This window comes from Meleagris gallopavo, chromosome 17, assembly GCF_905368555.1.
Source record: "Meleagris gallopavo chromosome 17, MGAL_WU_HG_1.1, whole genome shotgun sequence".
Lineage (NCBI taxonomy): Eukaryota > Metazoa > Chordata > Aves > Galliformes > Phasianidae > Meleagris > Meleagris gallopavo.
The window spans coordinates 1,155,458-1,169,333 of NC_139420.1; the positions used below are offsets into that span (position 1 = coordinate 1,155,458).

A 13,876-nucleotide genomic window follows, 5' to 3' on the forward strand; every position below is an offset into this window, starting at 1 on the left:
AGATGCAGTATTTGCACTTGTCTGGTCTGCAGATGCATGTGGAGATGACGGTTCTTCCCAACTAAAAACAAAACACAGTAGCTTAAACGGAGGCTGGGGGTGAGATGAGCACAACAGAGAGACAGAGGGGAGAGAAGGAAGGAAGAACGTTCGTGCCGCAGGGCAGCGAGGGCCGTGTGGTGCGGCTGTGTGACGGGCTGTGAGCAGAGGCCTGCTGGCAGCAGCACCAGGCCTGCCCCACACACAGCAGCGTTCTGAAATCAAAGGTGCCACCATAACCACGTTCATTTCATCATTCCCGCACGTAATAACCGCATTCAAAAAACCCACAAACTAGAGAGAAATCACGAAGTAGTAATTACCCTCATCTAGCACAAAGCACTACTTGTTATCGTTAGTTTCTGGCAGATCAGTAGCATCTCTGAAATATAGGTTTACTGAATTGCTGAAGCGTTTCTTTGAAATGTCAGAAAGCAGCTACATCTGAAGAGGCCCTCACTCAATCTTACGTTCTTACAACCTAAGGTTTGTTGCCACAGTCAGGCTAATTGCTTGTCAAATTCTCTTGATCATATTAAATATGGAAAAACTCACAACAAAAGGAATGTAAAACAAAAATTGTAAATCGGTCCTATCCAAGCTGCAAGGAACAATAAATCAAAGGGATGCTTAAAAAGACACTTTAAAAATGCAAATGGGCAGGTTCTGAGAATGCATTCAATTATTTATCATGAATATAGTTTGAAGAATGTTAATAAAAGTTTACAAGCACTGCTGCCTGACTGCTCTAATTAGAACTGCAAACCTTGCTTAGACGCAGAGAAACAGAAACAGCAGCCCAATAAACAGAACAGTGTCCTGGCATCCGCTGGCATTCACTTCAGCCCCATAAAACTCTGACGTGGTCCCAATGGTTGTAAGCTGTCAGGAAAAGATGCCAGAAGGGATCTCAAGAGGGTTCTGGCAGATATGCCTTGTCATCCTGTTCTTTACTATGATTTTTTTTTAATTATTATTTTTTTTAAATACAGATTAAAATTTGCAGGTGCTTGATTCCTTTTGAAATGAACTTCCAGAAACATGAAGGGAGATAGAGCTACAGGAGGAAGAATGAAACCACAAGCAATGTCACTTCTCCAAGCACGGGAGCTCCATCTGAACCTGCTCCACATTCCTCCTGTGCAGGAGGCCCAGACATGCCTCCAATGCAAGAGCTGACAGCACAACTAAAGGCATAAAATAGCACATCTCCTGGGAAGGGGATTGAACCAGAAGTAATTTGTGATTGGTCTCTTCAGTTACATTTAGTTCAACACAGATGCTCTTATCTCCCCCTTATTTACAGTGACAGGACAAAATAACAATCTGATCTTACAAACGCTGAAGTACTTCACCGAGGTTCAGCACAACCTTGTCACACAGCTGAGGGCGTACGATAAGCACAGGCCCAGGAGCTGATGCTGTCAGGCACCTCACCAGGCAGCTTCTTGATAATAAGCATCCCTTCATCACCAGCTATCAGCTCATCTGCAACCAACCAGCTGTTCAAAATTGTTTGGCAGATGTGCACATAACCAGACCCACCTGAAGTCTCAAAGATTACAAGACCCCTTTTCACCTTGCCAGTGTGAGACAGCACAGGGAAAATTCAGTGCAGTCACACCTCCGCTTGAGGAAGAAAAAAAACTATCCCACTTCCATGAAATCATCTTTTTCTTGCTAAATTCAGCCTAAATGAAGTGGTCCAGAAACACACCAAGAGGGATTTTAAGCACTAGAATTACTCTTTTCTATTTCATGTGCATTTTGCAGTTATTTATAGGCTAATAAAATGATGCATTCTGCCTTGTTCACAGCACAGTAGTGCAGCTCTCCTCTTCTCCACATAGGTGAACTTCCTACTATGTTTAGGACATGCTGGTTTTGCCTACAGTTGTTTTCAAGAAATACTAATTACTTCTCTAGCCAAAATCACAAGTATACTACAATCCCAAACTGGCTTATTTTTTTTGTCTCTTGTCTCAGACCTCCCTCCTTCCATCCCTCAGTTTTCCCATTATGAGATTTTAAGATGTTTATTTCATTCTAACAATTACATTAACCGCAATCCAACCACTGTATTTTTTTTCTGCCAAGTAACTGTGTCCTTACCAGACCATTAAGAGTTCAAATGTTCAACTGAGCAAAACAGCCGCAGATAACACTGTAAGAAACAAACGGATTTTTACCTTCCTTTGTGGGGTCTTCCTCTCTCTGGCACCCCTGCAGACGTCCTTCGGTTCACAGTAGAATAATCCGGATCCAGTTCATATCCTTCATCGTCTACCCCAAGGCTGCGGTTATCATCCTCCAGCCCATAGGGCTCTGGCTGGAAACGTTCCGGCTGAGAGCGGTTCAAGTCAACACTGCTGCCCACCGGTACCTGAGGCTGTGCAACAGGGCCATAGTTATCCCTTCTGCTTGGCAAAGTGAAGCTCCCGTCGTCCGGCCGATAACTGTTTCCTGGCACATAGGCGTAGCGAGGACGGTAGTTGACGCCGCGTGACAAGCTGCCATAGTTATCTGCTAGATCTCCATAACCATCATGACCGACGTAAGGTCGATACTGGCCCTCGTGGCTGTCAGGGTAGGAATCATTGTAGCTGTTGTAAGATCTGGTTAATGTGGACGACGCCTGTGGGGTGATGTACCGCTCCCCATTCTTCATATACCTTCTGTCTATTGAATCTGTGTAGCTGCCCATGGGAGACGAGCCGTCCATTGACGGCAGGCCGTCGGGCCCGAGCGGGACCTGGCGCACTGTTCGAGTGGTGACTGTTTTGACCATTTTGGTGACCTGTGAAGTAGTAAACAAATACCTTAATTTTCTCTTCGACGAACAGTGTAATGAGACTTAAGGGAGCCAGAACAGTAAACGAATACATGTAAGTGGATTGCACACTGGGAAGAACGCACAACAAAACTGCTGGCAATTTCGGGCTTCCAATGCAAGTATTAGAGAGAAAAGGGCATATGTAAATAACACTCATCTTCACAGAAACTGCAGTGAAACACATACACCAAGAGCATCTGGAGCCCAAGCAGATACTGTGACCTGTAGCCTCCCATTGAAACACAGGGACTGGCACCAAATTGGACAAGCTGCTACTAAACAAAACAATCAGAGTACACCTCTTGAAGCAGCTCCAGCTGCGTCCTCTCACGTCTTCACAGAGATAACCCCAAACAGGAGAAATTCACCCAAACAGTATTTCTTTTCCTAGAGACATCTGTGAGCAAATGATACTTCAGGCTAATGAGTTAATGAAATCCTGCAACATGGCAAGCAGCACAAATGGCTCTCCACCAACAGCATAATTAAGTACCATCACAATGCTGAATAAAGCATAGCCAGGTACCAACACTACCTCAGTGTCTAATTTGGGCCACAGCTGAAAGTTTTCCTCGTGATCTCAAAGGGATTTTCTTAGTAAGTAAGCTTCAGGAAAGATGCTACTTTCCACCCCCACCATTTTTTTAAATTAAAAATACATACTGCAGTATCTAAAAAAAAGGAATTAAGAGCTATGAACTAATCAGTTTTTGACAGAGAAGCCAACAATGGCTTCTGCTCATTACCTGAGCACAATGCTCCAACTCTCCATTCAGCACCAGCACAACTGCTGCCATGGCATTTATGAAACTGGACGACATTTAGGGATGAAAAAGATTTGGGGCAGCTTACAGTAGCCTTTTGTAATGTGGACATAAACAAGGGGAACACAGCTCAGCATTCTCCTAGTGAGTTTGAAACAAAAGTTTTATTCAAAGTACTGTGCTCATAAGTGAACTTTTAACAGGAGAAAATGCAATGTTTTCAGGCCTGAAACATGTGAGCTTTGCAAGAGTGACACAACTGGATAAAAAGGGCCAGGCTTTAACATTCTTGAGGTTGTGAACTATTAAGGTGAATAACAGCAAGTAAGGTAGTATTTCAGCAGTTGGATGAATCAGAAACTGATACTTCTGCACAGTAAGGAACAAAGGAGCAGCTTTCTCAATGCCAAGAAGAGCGCTTGTGTAACCACACAAAGCTCTTTCTTACAGCACTACTCAACAGAAGCCAGACATCTAAATTGAGTTCCAAGTTCTCCTTCTCAAGGCATATGCTGCAATGCATGCACAGTTTGTCACGTGCCATTTTTCACAAGATTTTCCAGACCATACAATGCAAGATACCCAATATACCATGAGTGCTTGCAGCAACAGCACAAAAGAAGGAGCAAGCTTTGACCTTTCAGATCCCTGGAGAGGTGTGACAGGGAGTTGTCACTATGGCACATCTTCAGCCAACATCACTGCTGCCAATCTGGACACTTGCTTGTTTTCTCCTGTCTCCTTTTTCTGGAGAATCGTTGTTATTATCAGACAGGATGGGGTAACACAACACAGTCATGTCAGAGCAAGGACAACTGTCTACAAATACTCAGTATGCATATACAAAAAAGTAGAGAATCAGAACATTTGGAAAATCAATTCCTACGTGATTTGTGACTTCTCATTTACATTTAATTAAACAGAGTTTTTCCACCATGCTCCTGTATGCTACAGAGTACAGAGAACATAGAAAGCAGGATTCATTTGCAATTTTTCTTCAGTTTGCCTCTTTTTCGTTTATTTGAGCACAGGCAAGTTTCCAGCAGCTGCACTAGTCAAAAAGACTCCCCTGGCATCAGCCAGCACACAGAAGAACAAGTTGACAATGTCAACACCGCCTCACCTCTATCATTTACTGAATGTTCCCACTATTAACAGCAGAAGGAATCAGCACAATCAAGAAACCGTTGTCAGAAACATAAAAAGGAACATTTCAACCTAGCACAGAAGAACACATTTCTCATGGCATAAAAGCATCCAATAATGCCAAAGGTATTGTGGGAGGGGGAGGTCAAATCAAGTCTGTTCATATTTTGAGCAAGGGAGTATTTGCACTATGCCTCATTTGTCAGGGTTGGGCACTGAAACAGAAGATTTATCATGTGATAAATGTTGTGCCTACAGGACAATAAAGGGAAGCTTTTTGGAAGCAATTAGCCAGCACACAGAGGAAGGTCCATTTATTAGGCTTCCAAGCAAAAGAAAATAATAAACCTTTATTTCAGGAAATCCAGCTCCAGGGAATGTTTCAATTATATTTCTTAAAAGGAGAGGCAGCCTTGGATAGCTGACAGCACGGTAATCTTCTCTCCCAACATTTCTGTGGTTTCCTTAATACCAATACATTAGCCAGAGAAAATGAAGCAATTCCAAATGGGAGACCCAGCAGACGGTCTTATCTGCTCCCTGATCCTCCAGATGCATCCAATTTATTAGCATGAACTCTGCTCTGTAGGTATGCTGTAGTGAACAATTTAGAGACACAAGTTACTTTGAGATACTGCAATCTGACTTCCTCCATTTATCCACAGAAAATCCATCCTAAGAGTTTTTTTGCTTGATTACAAATCAAAGGGTGCTCAACTGCTTCAGTGCTATAGCCCCCCAGCCTGCCAGACAAGAGCTCCTGATGGCCTCTCTACGAAAAGATTGAGATGCTTAAAATACATTTGCTATTCTGTATGTTGTTATGTTCCTGGAAAGACATTTCTCTATAAGATACGGAAGAAATACCTGTACATTTGAAACAGTTTCTGTATTTTTCTGTTCCTTGTCCTTTTATTTGTCTTAAAGTGATAGGAAAGCAGGCCTGAAGAAACCCAGGCCTGGACTCACTGTACACACACACACACGTACAGGTGCAGGAGTCCTCCACGCCACACTGCTCAGAGGGGGAAAGACAGCACTGAGACTGCAGTGGAAGAGTGCTGTCACCATCACATGCTGTCATCTTAGCAAGTAGTTACAGCTCCACCTTCCACCTCGTTATGGAGGGCTTTTGTTTTTCACTTTTGTTCTCTTCCCCCCCCCTTTCTCTGATGAATTAAGTACTTTATAAAAGCTGACAGGGCTAAAAATTTTGTTGAAACTCTGCCATAAAACAAAAACAAATGAGAAAGAATGTGCAAGGATAAAGGTGTTCTGACGTTTCCGAGAGCTCATTTTTCAACAATGCACTGTAAAAATTCATCAGCCCATGCAGGCCGAAGGTATTACCTTTCTATTAAACGCTGTGTAAGAACTCACTCCATAGGTTTTCAAAACAACAGCTCAAGTTTTTCCTTTTCAATTTTAAGCTTAGTGTTTCACTTTCTCAAAGGACCCTCAACTGTGGCAGAAATCCATTCCTCTATTACCTAAATCCTCTCGAATTTTCCACAAAGTTTCAAAGAACTGCATCTCAGAGTAGCTGGCACCAACACAGCAGAAGATTTCAAGTCACGAGCACCTTCCAGTTACTGCTGCTAGGAAGGGAGAGCAGTAATTGCTGCTGGGAAAGACTTGGCCTTCTTCAGTATTAGAGAAGACAAGGCAAATGGATGGCCTGGAAATGAAACAACTCTGTATCCTGATTGATTTTACAGTTTGTCACCATAAAACTTCTTTTTCAATGAATAAAAGTGACCCAGAGCTCTCAAATCTTTTTGCATTTCAACAAAGATAAAAATGAAAGGTGCCTAAAGAAAGAAAAAAGCAAGCATTAACAGGAGCACACAAATCCTGTTTGTTTTACTTCATTTCTCTTCAGCTGCTTTCAAACCAGCTTCTCTGACACGGCAGCCTCCTAGCAGCCCTCTCCCCAAGGTGACTTTGACTGTTGAGTATGATAGGTATTTGGCTTCCAGAGAGATTATGGAGCTGAAATGAAGCATTATGTGATACATCTTTTGTGCAGCAAATGTTACGTAGGGACTTAGCCAGCACGGTAGTGAGATAATAACAGTTGGGGGAAAATTACTCAGATATCTCATTTTTGAGAAGGCAGATGTTCTATTTAAAATATGTCAAATATTAAACTCTATTACGCTTCTTCCTGCTTCCCTGCAGCAGGCTTCTTCAGAGACATGGGGGGAAAGCACAAACTGTCGATGCTCTGCACTGAAGTGGTTTACTTCATGTATTGTTGGAGAGAGGAACCTCTGTAAATCATGGTTTTCAAACAACACAGGGGGATTTGTAAAAGAAAACAGCAGCACAAAGGATCATATGCACTTATAGCTTTTGCTGTGCTTCAGTTCAAGGGGAATCATTTATAGGCATTATTTTGTACAGCATAGCAAAAATAAATACAAATAATAGTTTTCTTTTACAGAGTCCAAAAACACATATCAAATCACATGGAGTTATCTAACCTCCCTATGGGCTGTGCAGCAAGGAAAGCACACACCTGGAAAATCCCTCTGGTCTCTTCAGCTCTTAAAAAGACGGCCTGTGTAACTTTGTCCTGGGAAGCAACGTGTGGCACCACCTGCTTTGTACAACAAGGCTGGAAAACGCAACTGCCACTGGCCAGGAGAACCTTCTAAATAGAGAGATAACAAAGACGGGTTCTGAACCTTTTCTTCCAAGAAGCTGAGATTAAGTGCAACAGCAAAGCATAAAACTTTTACTAAGCCTAACATGTAAGCACAAACCTAAGTAATCTCAAATTAGTTATCACCCTCGTGAAGTAACAGATAAGATTATTGCTGTAAGCAGATGTAAGGATTCCCCTCACAGGAAATGCCGTTCCTTTACAGTGATACAAAGCAGACACCACAATCAAGGCCACAGCTTCTCCCACTCCTTACTGAACTCCATTATGCAAACAGCCACGTAAACAAATTCTTATGCAAGTCTTAAAGGGCAGACCTGTAACAACATTGGCCTGTCCTACTGGGCAGATACCAAACCAGGGAGGATAAAATTTCTGTCCTGAGGATGTATTTTACTGACATAATACAGTGGCAACTTACCTGACAGCTAAACTTCAAGGTCATCAAACCGGGCAGGTCCCAACCCAGAGAGAGTGGAAATGGCCTGACTGCCGTGCTTGGTTCAGATAGGAATGGGAGATGGAAACTGCTCAGGTATCCCAGCAGAGCAGAGCACCGAGCGGACTGAGCACCTCAGCCCCTCCCCTCCTATACCCCTCAGAGGAGGAACGCTGCTCCTGCAGCACACTGCGTGCCCAGGGATGGATTTGCATCTCACATCGCACAGAAACTCTCCTTCACTGTCCTCACCTGAACAGCAAGGTCAGAATTTTGTCACCACACAGAAGGTGCAAAGAAGTTTCATTTTCCCTGCAAGGCACTAGCACATAATAACATGACCTATAAAACCACCACGATGATACCTATTAAAAGTGATAGTAAGTCCATGCCAATTAACTCCAGGACACTTAACCGATGCTACGGACTTCCAACAACTACGGTTTGCATTTTCACTTTCATTATCAACACTTCAAACACAAGTTGATTAAATAAAAATACAAAGAAAATCTGATCTTGTTTCCATATCTAAGAGCTGTTAAACCTGTGCCACATTATCACAGCAAGAAGTCAAAACAAAACCATTCAGAGATAGCAGCAACTTCAGCAAAGACTCAGTGTCTCTTTCAACAGAGTTAGGGCTAAGCCAACCCCATCTGTGTTTTGACATTTCAGAGGCACTTTCTCAACAGCTGGATATGTAGATATATAAATCTGTATTTATATAAAGAGTTGGTCTTTTTAGCAGCAAAACACTAGGAAGCAGCTCCAGATAGAATGTAGGTTGCTCTGAAAGTAATGCCTCCTGTTCATTTCCATGAAAACTACAACAGATGCAAGGAGTACAATAACGCTGTTCAACAGAGCAAATTCTCAGCTCCAGAACACTACTTCTCAGCACTACCACCACCATCAGCTGTGCAATGAACAAGAACTGCATGCCATGCTCCTAAAAATCTGCACTGGTGGAGACAACCCAGTGTCACTGCTGCTGAAATGCACCACCACCGCTCACTGTGCTCACAGCCACTGCTTGGTCTCCATCGAAGTTCACTAAGTGCTGGTGAGTGCTTCTGACAACGTGGGCCTACATAAATAGGAGGCATTACTTTTAGAGCAGCCTTCATGTGTAAGTAGAGGTCAGCAGAACTATTTGAAACAACATAAAACCAGAGTAAGACTACTATGCACCCTCTCCCGGTTCTTAACACACTACAGAACTGGGAATGAACTACAGTTAAGAGAGGAAAATGCAGCTCTTTGAAATTGGAAAGGCATTTGTAGGGATGTCATTTTTCCATTTTTTCCCATATGCAGACAGAATAGCTTGTTTTGGAGCCACCACTCAACTTTTCTCTGGAAAGATGGAGAAACAGCAGGTATTCTGCACAGGAGAAAATTGCACCTTTTCTGTTATGACAAAGACACAAATTTATCAGTGGCATAACTATTTCAAACTACTTCATGTGGTTCTGTTATCTAGGGAACACTACATGGCCTCCACTCTATTTTTATGGCCGTAACTATTTTATTCCTTGGCATAGCAGCACTAACAGCCTCCTAAAAATATGCACTACTATTACTCCATATGAAAAGGTGTCCATCACCACTGTAATTTTACCTCTTCCTTCCTGCAAACAACAGCTGTTGTTGCCACTAGAAAGAAATGAGTTACATCTGAAAAATGTCAGATTATTGGAAGGACTAATTAAAATGCGGTATTTTTGGTTGTTTGTTTTTTAAGACCATCATTTCCTTCTGACAAGCAGAAAACAGGCCAGTTACATTGTTCAACTAACAACTTTTTAAATGGATGCTCAGTGTATGCAAAACCCACTGATCTCAGAACACCAGGTGCTCAATCACTCTAAACTGAGACTCCAACGTCCTCAACAGATACCTCAGACAGCCACGCTTTTCTGGAATGCCAGAAAAATAAACACTGATTTACGTAACAACCTCTGTTCCCCTCCTAACATAAAAAGCAGCTGGAAAGTCTTTTTTTAAAATCACTGTTGTTCAGAAGTTCTTCAATAAGCAGTCACCCTTGATCTTTCAGAAGACCAAAACCTAATGAACATGTCAGCTCAACTTCCAAGGCCCAAATGTCAAGCTGTATCACTGCTGCAGAAATACCAAAAGCATGCAAGGCAATAGGAGCGTACAGCATCTGCTCAGCAGAGATTGAAAATTTATCTTACATGAAGGCTAAAAAAGGTAGCATGAGGAAAAGAAGATACACAGCATCTTTGAACCTGAGGTACAGGTTACTTGATAACATACCTAGCTTTCCCGATGCATCAGGAGTAAAATTCCATTCACAAGAATGTTGCAGAAGGTAAATACTGCAGTTTTATTTAAATGTGATATTTATGGTTCTAGAGGATAAAGTATAATTGCATACTATTATTACAAATCGTAATTAATTTGAAGATACGTTTCCAAGCACATTTTCCCCAGCTGTAAAAATCATTTACTTCATGCCCTTCCATCTCATCTAAGTCTCATACTTCCATATGTTTGCAGGGCAACGTCGTGATCTGTATCAGTAAAATGAAGTGAACTTTAAAATAATTATCAGTCTGGGAATAGGTGCTGGTGTTTTTGTTTGGTTAACCTAGGTAATCTCTACTGCTCAGCTCACAGCTCCATGAGCAGCTGCATCAGCACAGCTGACCGAGAGCAAGCCAGACACAAACTGACAAAAAAAACTAAGCTCAGCTTTGCTGACAAAGAGAACACAGTCAGAATCACGGAGGATCACAATAGCATGATTCTCACCACTCATTCTACTTTCTTTTACTTCCTGAGAAGATGGTATTCTCCCGTTTTCCTTGTTAGTTATTAACCTCTCACCTTGGTTTCAGTTCTCCTTGTTGTTCCATCCTCAGAAGTAACAATAGACACGTGGGAAGTGGGGGTGCCTGGATCTTCCTCCACAGTAACTGTTTCTTCCACCATTTCCTGAGGTTCTTGCATCATTGCTATAGATGTCTGGTTACTGGGGCTTTGTTCCTAAAGAAGCAAACAAACAAACAAACAAAATCATTTTTCCCTTCTACCATCACGGCATGCACATCTTACTGATTTCATCTTTTTCAATCGAATAACACATTTTACCTAACGACTTGCAAATAGGGATTCAGAGAAAGAAGAATCCACTGTTTCAAAAAATGCCAACCATGCAACTATACCAGTATGGCTGAGCTCAACTTCGTAAATGGAAATCATGTGAGTGTGCTGTAATGAACTTTGTATTTATAGGCAACCCACTACGGGCTAACAGACTGCTGCCTTATATTTAAGCCTGTCTTAAGCTTCCTCTCCAGTGCCCAGTGTAGGTGGAGTGGAATTTTGGTACATAAAACATTCTTTCTGTTCTGCGCTGAATGAGACCATTGGGTTTAGAGCAGTTTATCTTACACAACATTCAAAGTTTATTTCCTTTTGATAAAATACACTCTGTTTCAGACTACAGAAGGCTATGAATCATCAAGACCTACTATCACACTGACACCTGTCTCAAATCGTCCAAAGCAATGATAATCTAAAATGGATAGCTGAAAATTAACTGCTGAATTACGCAGAATGTTGCTGTTCATCTTCCCCTTGCTGAGTGCAGAAGGCCTACATGGCTATAAGCTCACTGAAAAGCATTAACAGATAGACAACATAGAGAAACACTGCACAGAAAGAAATAAGAGCACAGATCAGTTGTTGCAAGGCTGCCCAAAGAGAATGCTTCTGCTTCTCACCAGCACAAACATCTGAATTTTCCTTTCTCTTATGCAATTGTGTCCCAGCACAGCAATCAGAGAAGCTCTCCTTTGGTACACGAACGTATTTTAGAAGTTTCACAGCAAGTGGCCAATAAAGAATTGGCTAACATACTGAGAAATAAGCCTTTTCTCCAGCATGATGAGCCCTCAGCTATGCGAGACAGAATGGCAGACTGTTCATTTCTTTGTAATCCCTGAAGCTATCATGGCACAGAGGCCTCAGAGCCAAAGCAGGGTTCTATTTGCACATCCCGTCAAACAGGCATACATAGAAAAGCTTAAGGAATAAATGCATACATACACATTTACATACACACACACATTTTTCTTTTATTAATGGAAAGGAATGACAGAGGACCTTAATTTACAAAGTTAATATGTTTTTTTCTGAAGAAAACACCATGGGCAAACCCCATATACCTTTTCACATCACAAGAAAACAAAATGATTGGGAAGAAACTGTTGCCATGCAGGAGCCAAGTCTAATTACATCAATTTTAAATATTCTCTATTTGTGAAAGCCTCCCCACCAGAGGATGTAACACTATTTTCTAAACGTAGTGTCCCAAAGCTGCACTTTGTCCTGACCACGGGCTTTGGACCGCCCTGTGCTGTGCTGCACTCACTGCAAGCCACGAATCCTGATCTCTGCTGAGCAGGCAGGAGCAATGTGCTGAGGTCTCATTAAGCTCCACTGGGAAACGTACCATTTAATCCTTGTGCGATCAGTAATTCCCTTTGAAACAAGCCAAGATGCCCTTGATCAGCTTCTGTTATTTACAGCTATGTTCTTACATTCTGAAATTTGGACTTGAGTAAGCCAGCTGTTTTCATTTCCAGGTAAGTCATGATAACAACCCAGACCGTGGCAATAAGATTCAGGCAGCCATCTCAGTCAAAAAGCAGAACAGACAACCTTCAAAGGAGCTGTGCTGCACCACCAGGGATGAGATAAGCAGACACTGCTCCCATTTCTATCGAAATCGAGAAATAACTCGGACAACAGAAATAGCCAGCCTGAGTAAGCTTCTGAAATCCTACAGAAAATCTCCCCATTCAACGTCCAGCAACTCAGGACACACACTAAATACTTGATGGTAGAGCTCAGATGCCAGATTCTGTCTTCTGCCTACAGCTTCAGGAGGGAAACGAGCTCTGGGACAAATACACAAATCCGCTCTTTATCCTGGAGCTATGAAATTACAGCTGCAGTTCAGCTTTCCCCAACCCACTGCAGAGCTTCCCTCCAAACAGAAGAACTTGCACAGCACTGCAGTACAGCGGAGACTCAAAACTTCTGTTATCTCTGTGCAATCCAAGTCTGACCAAAGACATCAGTTACCATGTATAGAATCCTTCTATTAAACCTTGTCCTGGTAAACCTCCTTGTATTTATGTGGCATCAAATGCCAAAACTGATTCAGGATGTGAGCCTTACTCCTTTTGCACATGTATGTGCATGGACATATCCATCTTGTTCATTCCTAGCTGCACACTGAGGTGCTGCCATGAATTCACCTATTTTCCTTCTCCTCTAGATTCTTCAAAAGAAAATTCTGCTTTGTGATAATAAATCTGAGGAGATTTCTGCCTACCTTCCATATTTTGCTCCTTCTGCTTCTGCAATACCTTTTGCTTTATAAAAAAAAACAAAACACCAAAGTCTCCCTTTGTGTTCAGACTGCCTGTGGGCAAAGAAAAGCTTTAAAGCTGGGCACTTAAACACGAGTGAATTGCAAACTAGAGCATATTGACTTTAAATGAACACCAAGCCAGTTTTCATCCCATGGCTGCTTCTAAAATGAAGTTTCAGGTACAGATCTGCATTCCTATAGGAGAAAGGCAGTGTTAGCAAGAGACTGTCCTAAGCATCAGAAATAAAAGCTTCCAAAGTTCAAGATAGATTTCGTAATATAGGTAACTTAGCAGATTGCATTTCCTTGTGCTTTTCACTTCTCGGTACGTGATCCAATGAAAAAAGCAGTGAGCAGAGGACAGAACACCATCCAACTTGCTTTTCTCTGTATTAGCTTAAGGAGGCGGCTCTTTGATCTGCACAACCAGCACTTGTTCCACATCACTAACGTGCAGTTGTCACAAGCTAGCATTAACACAGAAAAGATGCAAAGACTTTCTCCATTTTTAGTTTCCTCCATTATGGATTTTAGGTCATCACAAACTGCAAAAACTGGGACACCTTACCCCTTT

General features: G+C 42.0%; 1 protein-coding gene across 6 annotated transcripts in view; it reads right to left on the bottom strand.

The window, feature by feature from the left end:
- Positions 1 to 13,876, bottom strand: part of ARVCF (ARVCF delta catenin family member) — a 140,605-nt gene that overhangs the window by 71,205 nt on the left and 55,524 nt on the right. For all 6 annotated transcript variants that reach the window (XM_031555925.2, XM_031555923.2, XM_019620965.3 and 3 more), the window contains 2 exons: positions 10,746 to 10,904; positions 2,229 to 2,836 (listed from right to left, as the gene is read on the bottom strand). In XM_031555925.2, the coding sequence (XP_031411785.1) occupies positions 2,229 to 2,836; positions 10,746 to 10,904 (767 nt within the window). The remainder of the gene's footprint in view (positions 1 to 2,228; positions 2,837 to 10,745; positions 10,905 to 13,876) is intronic.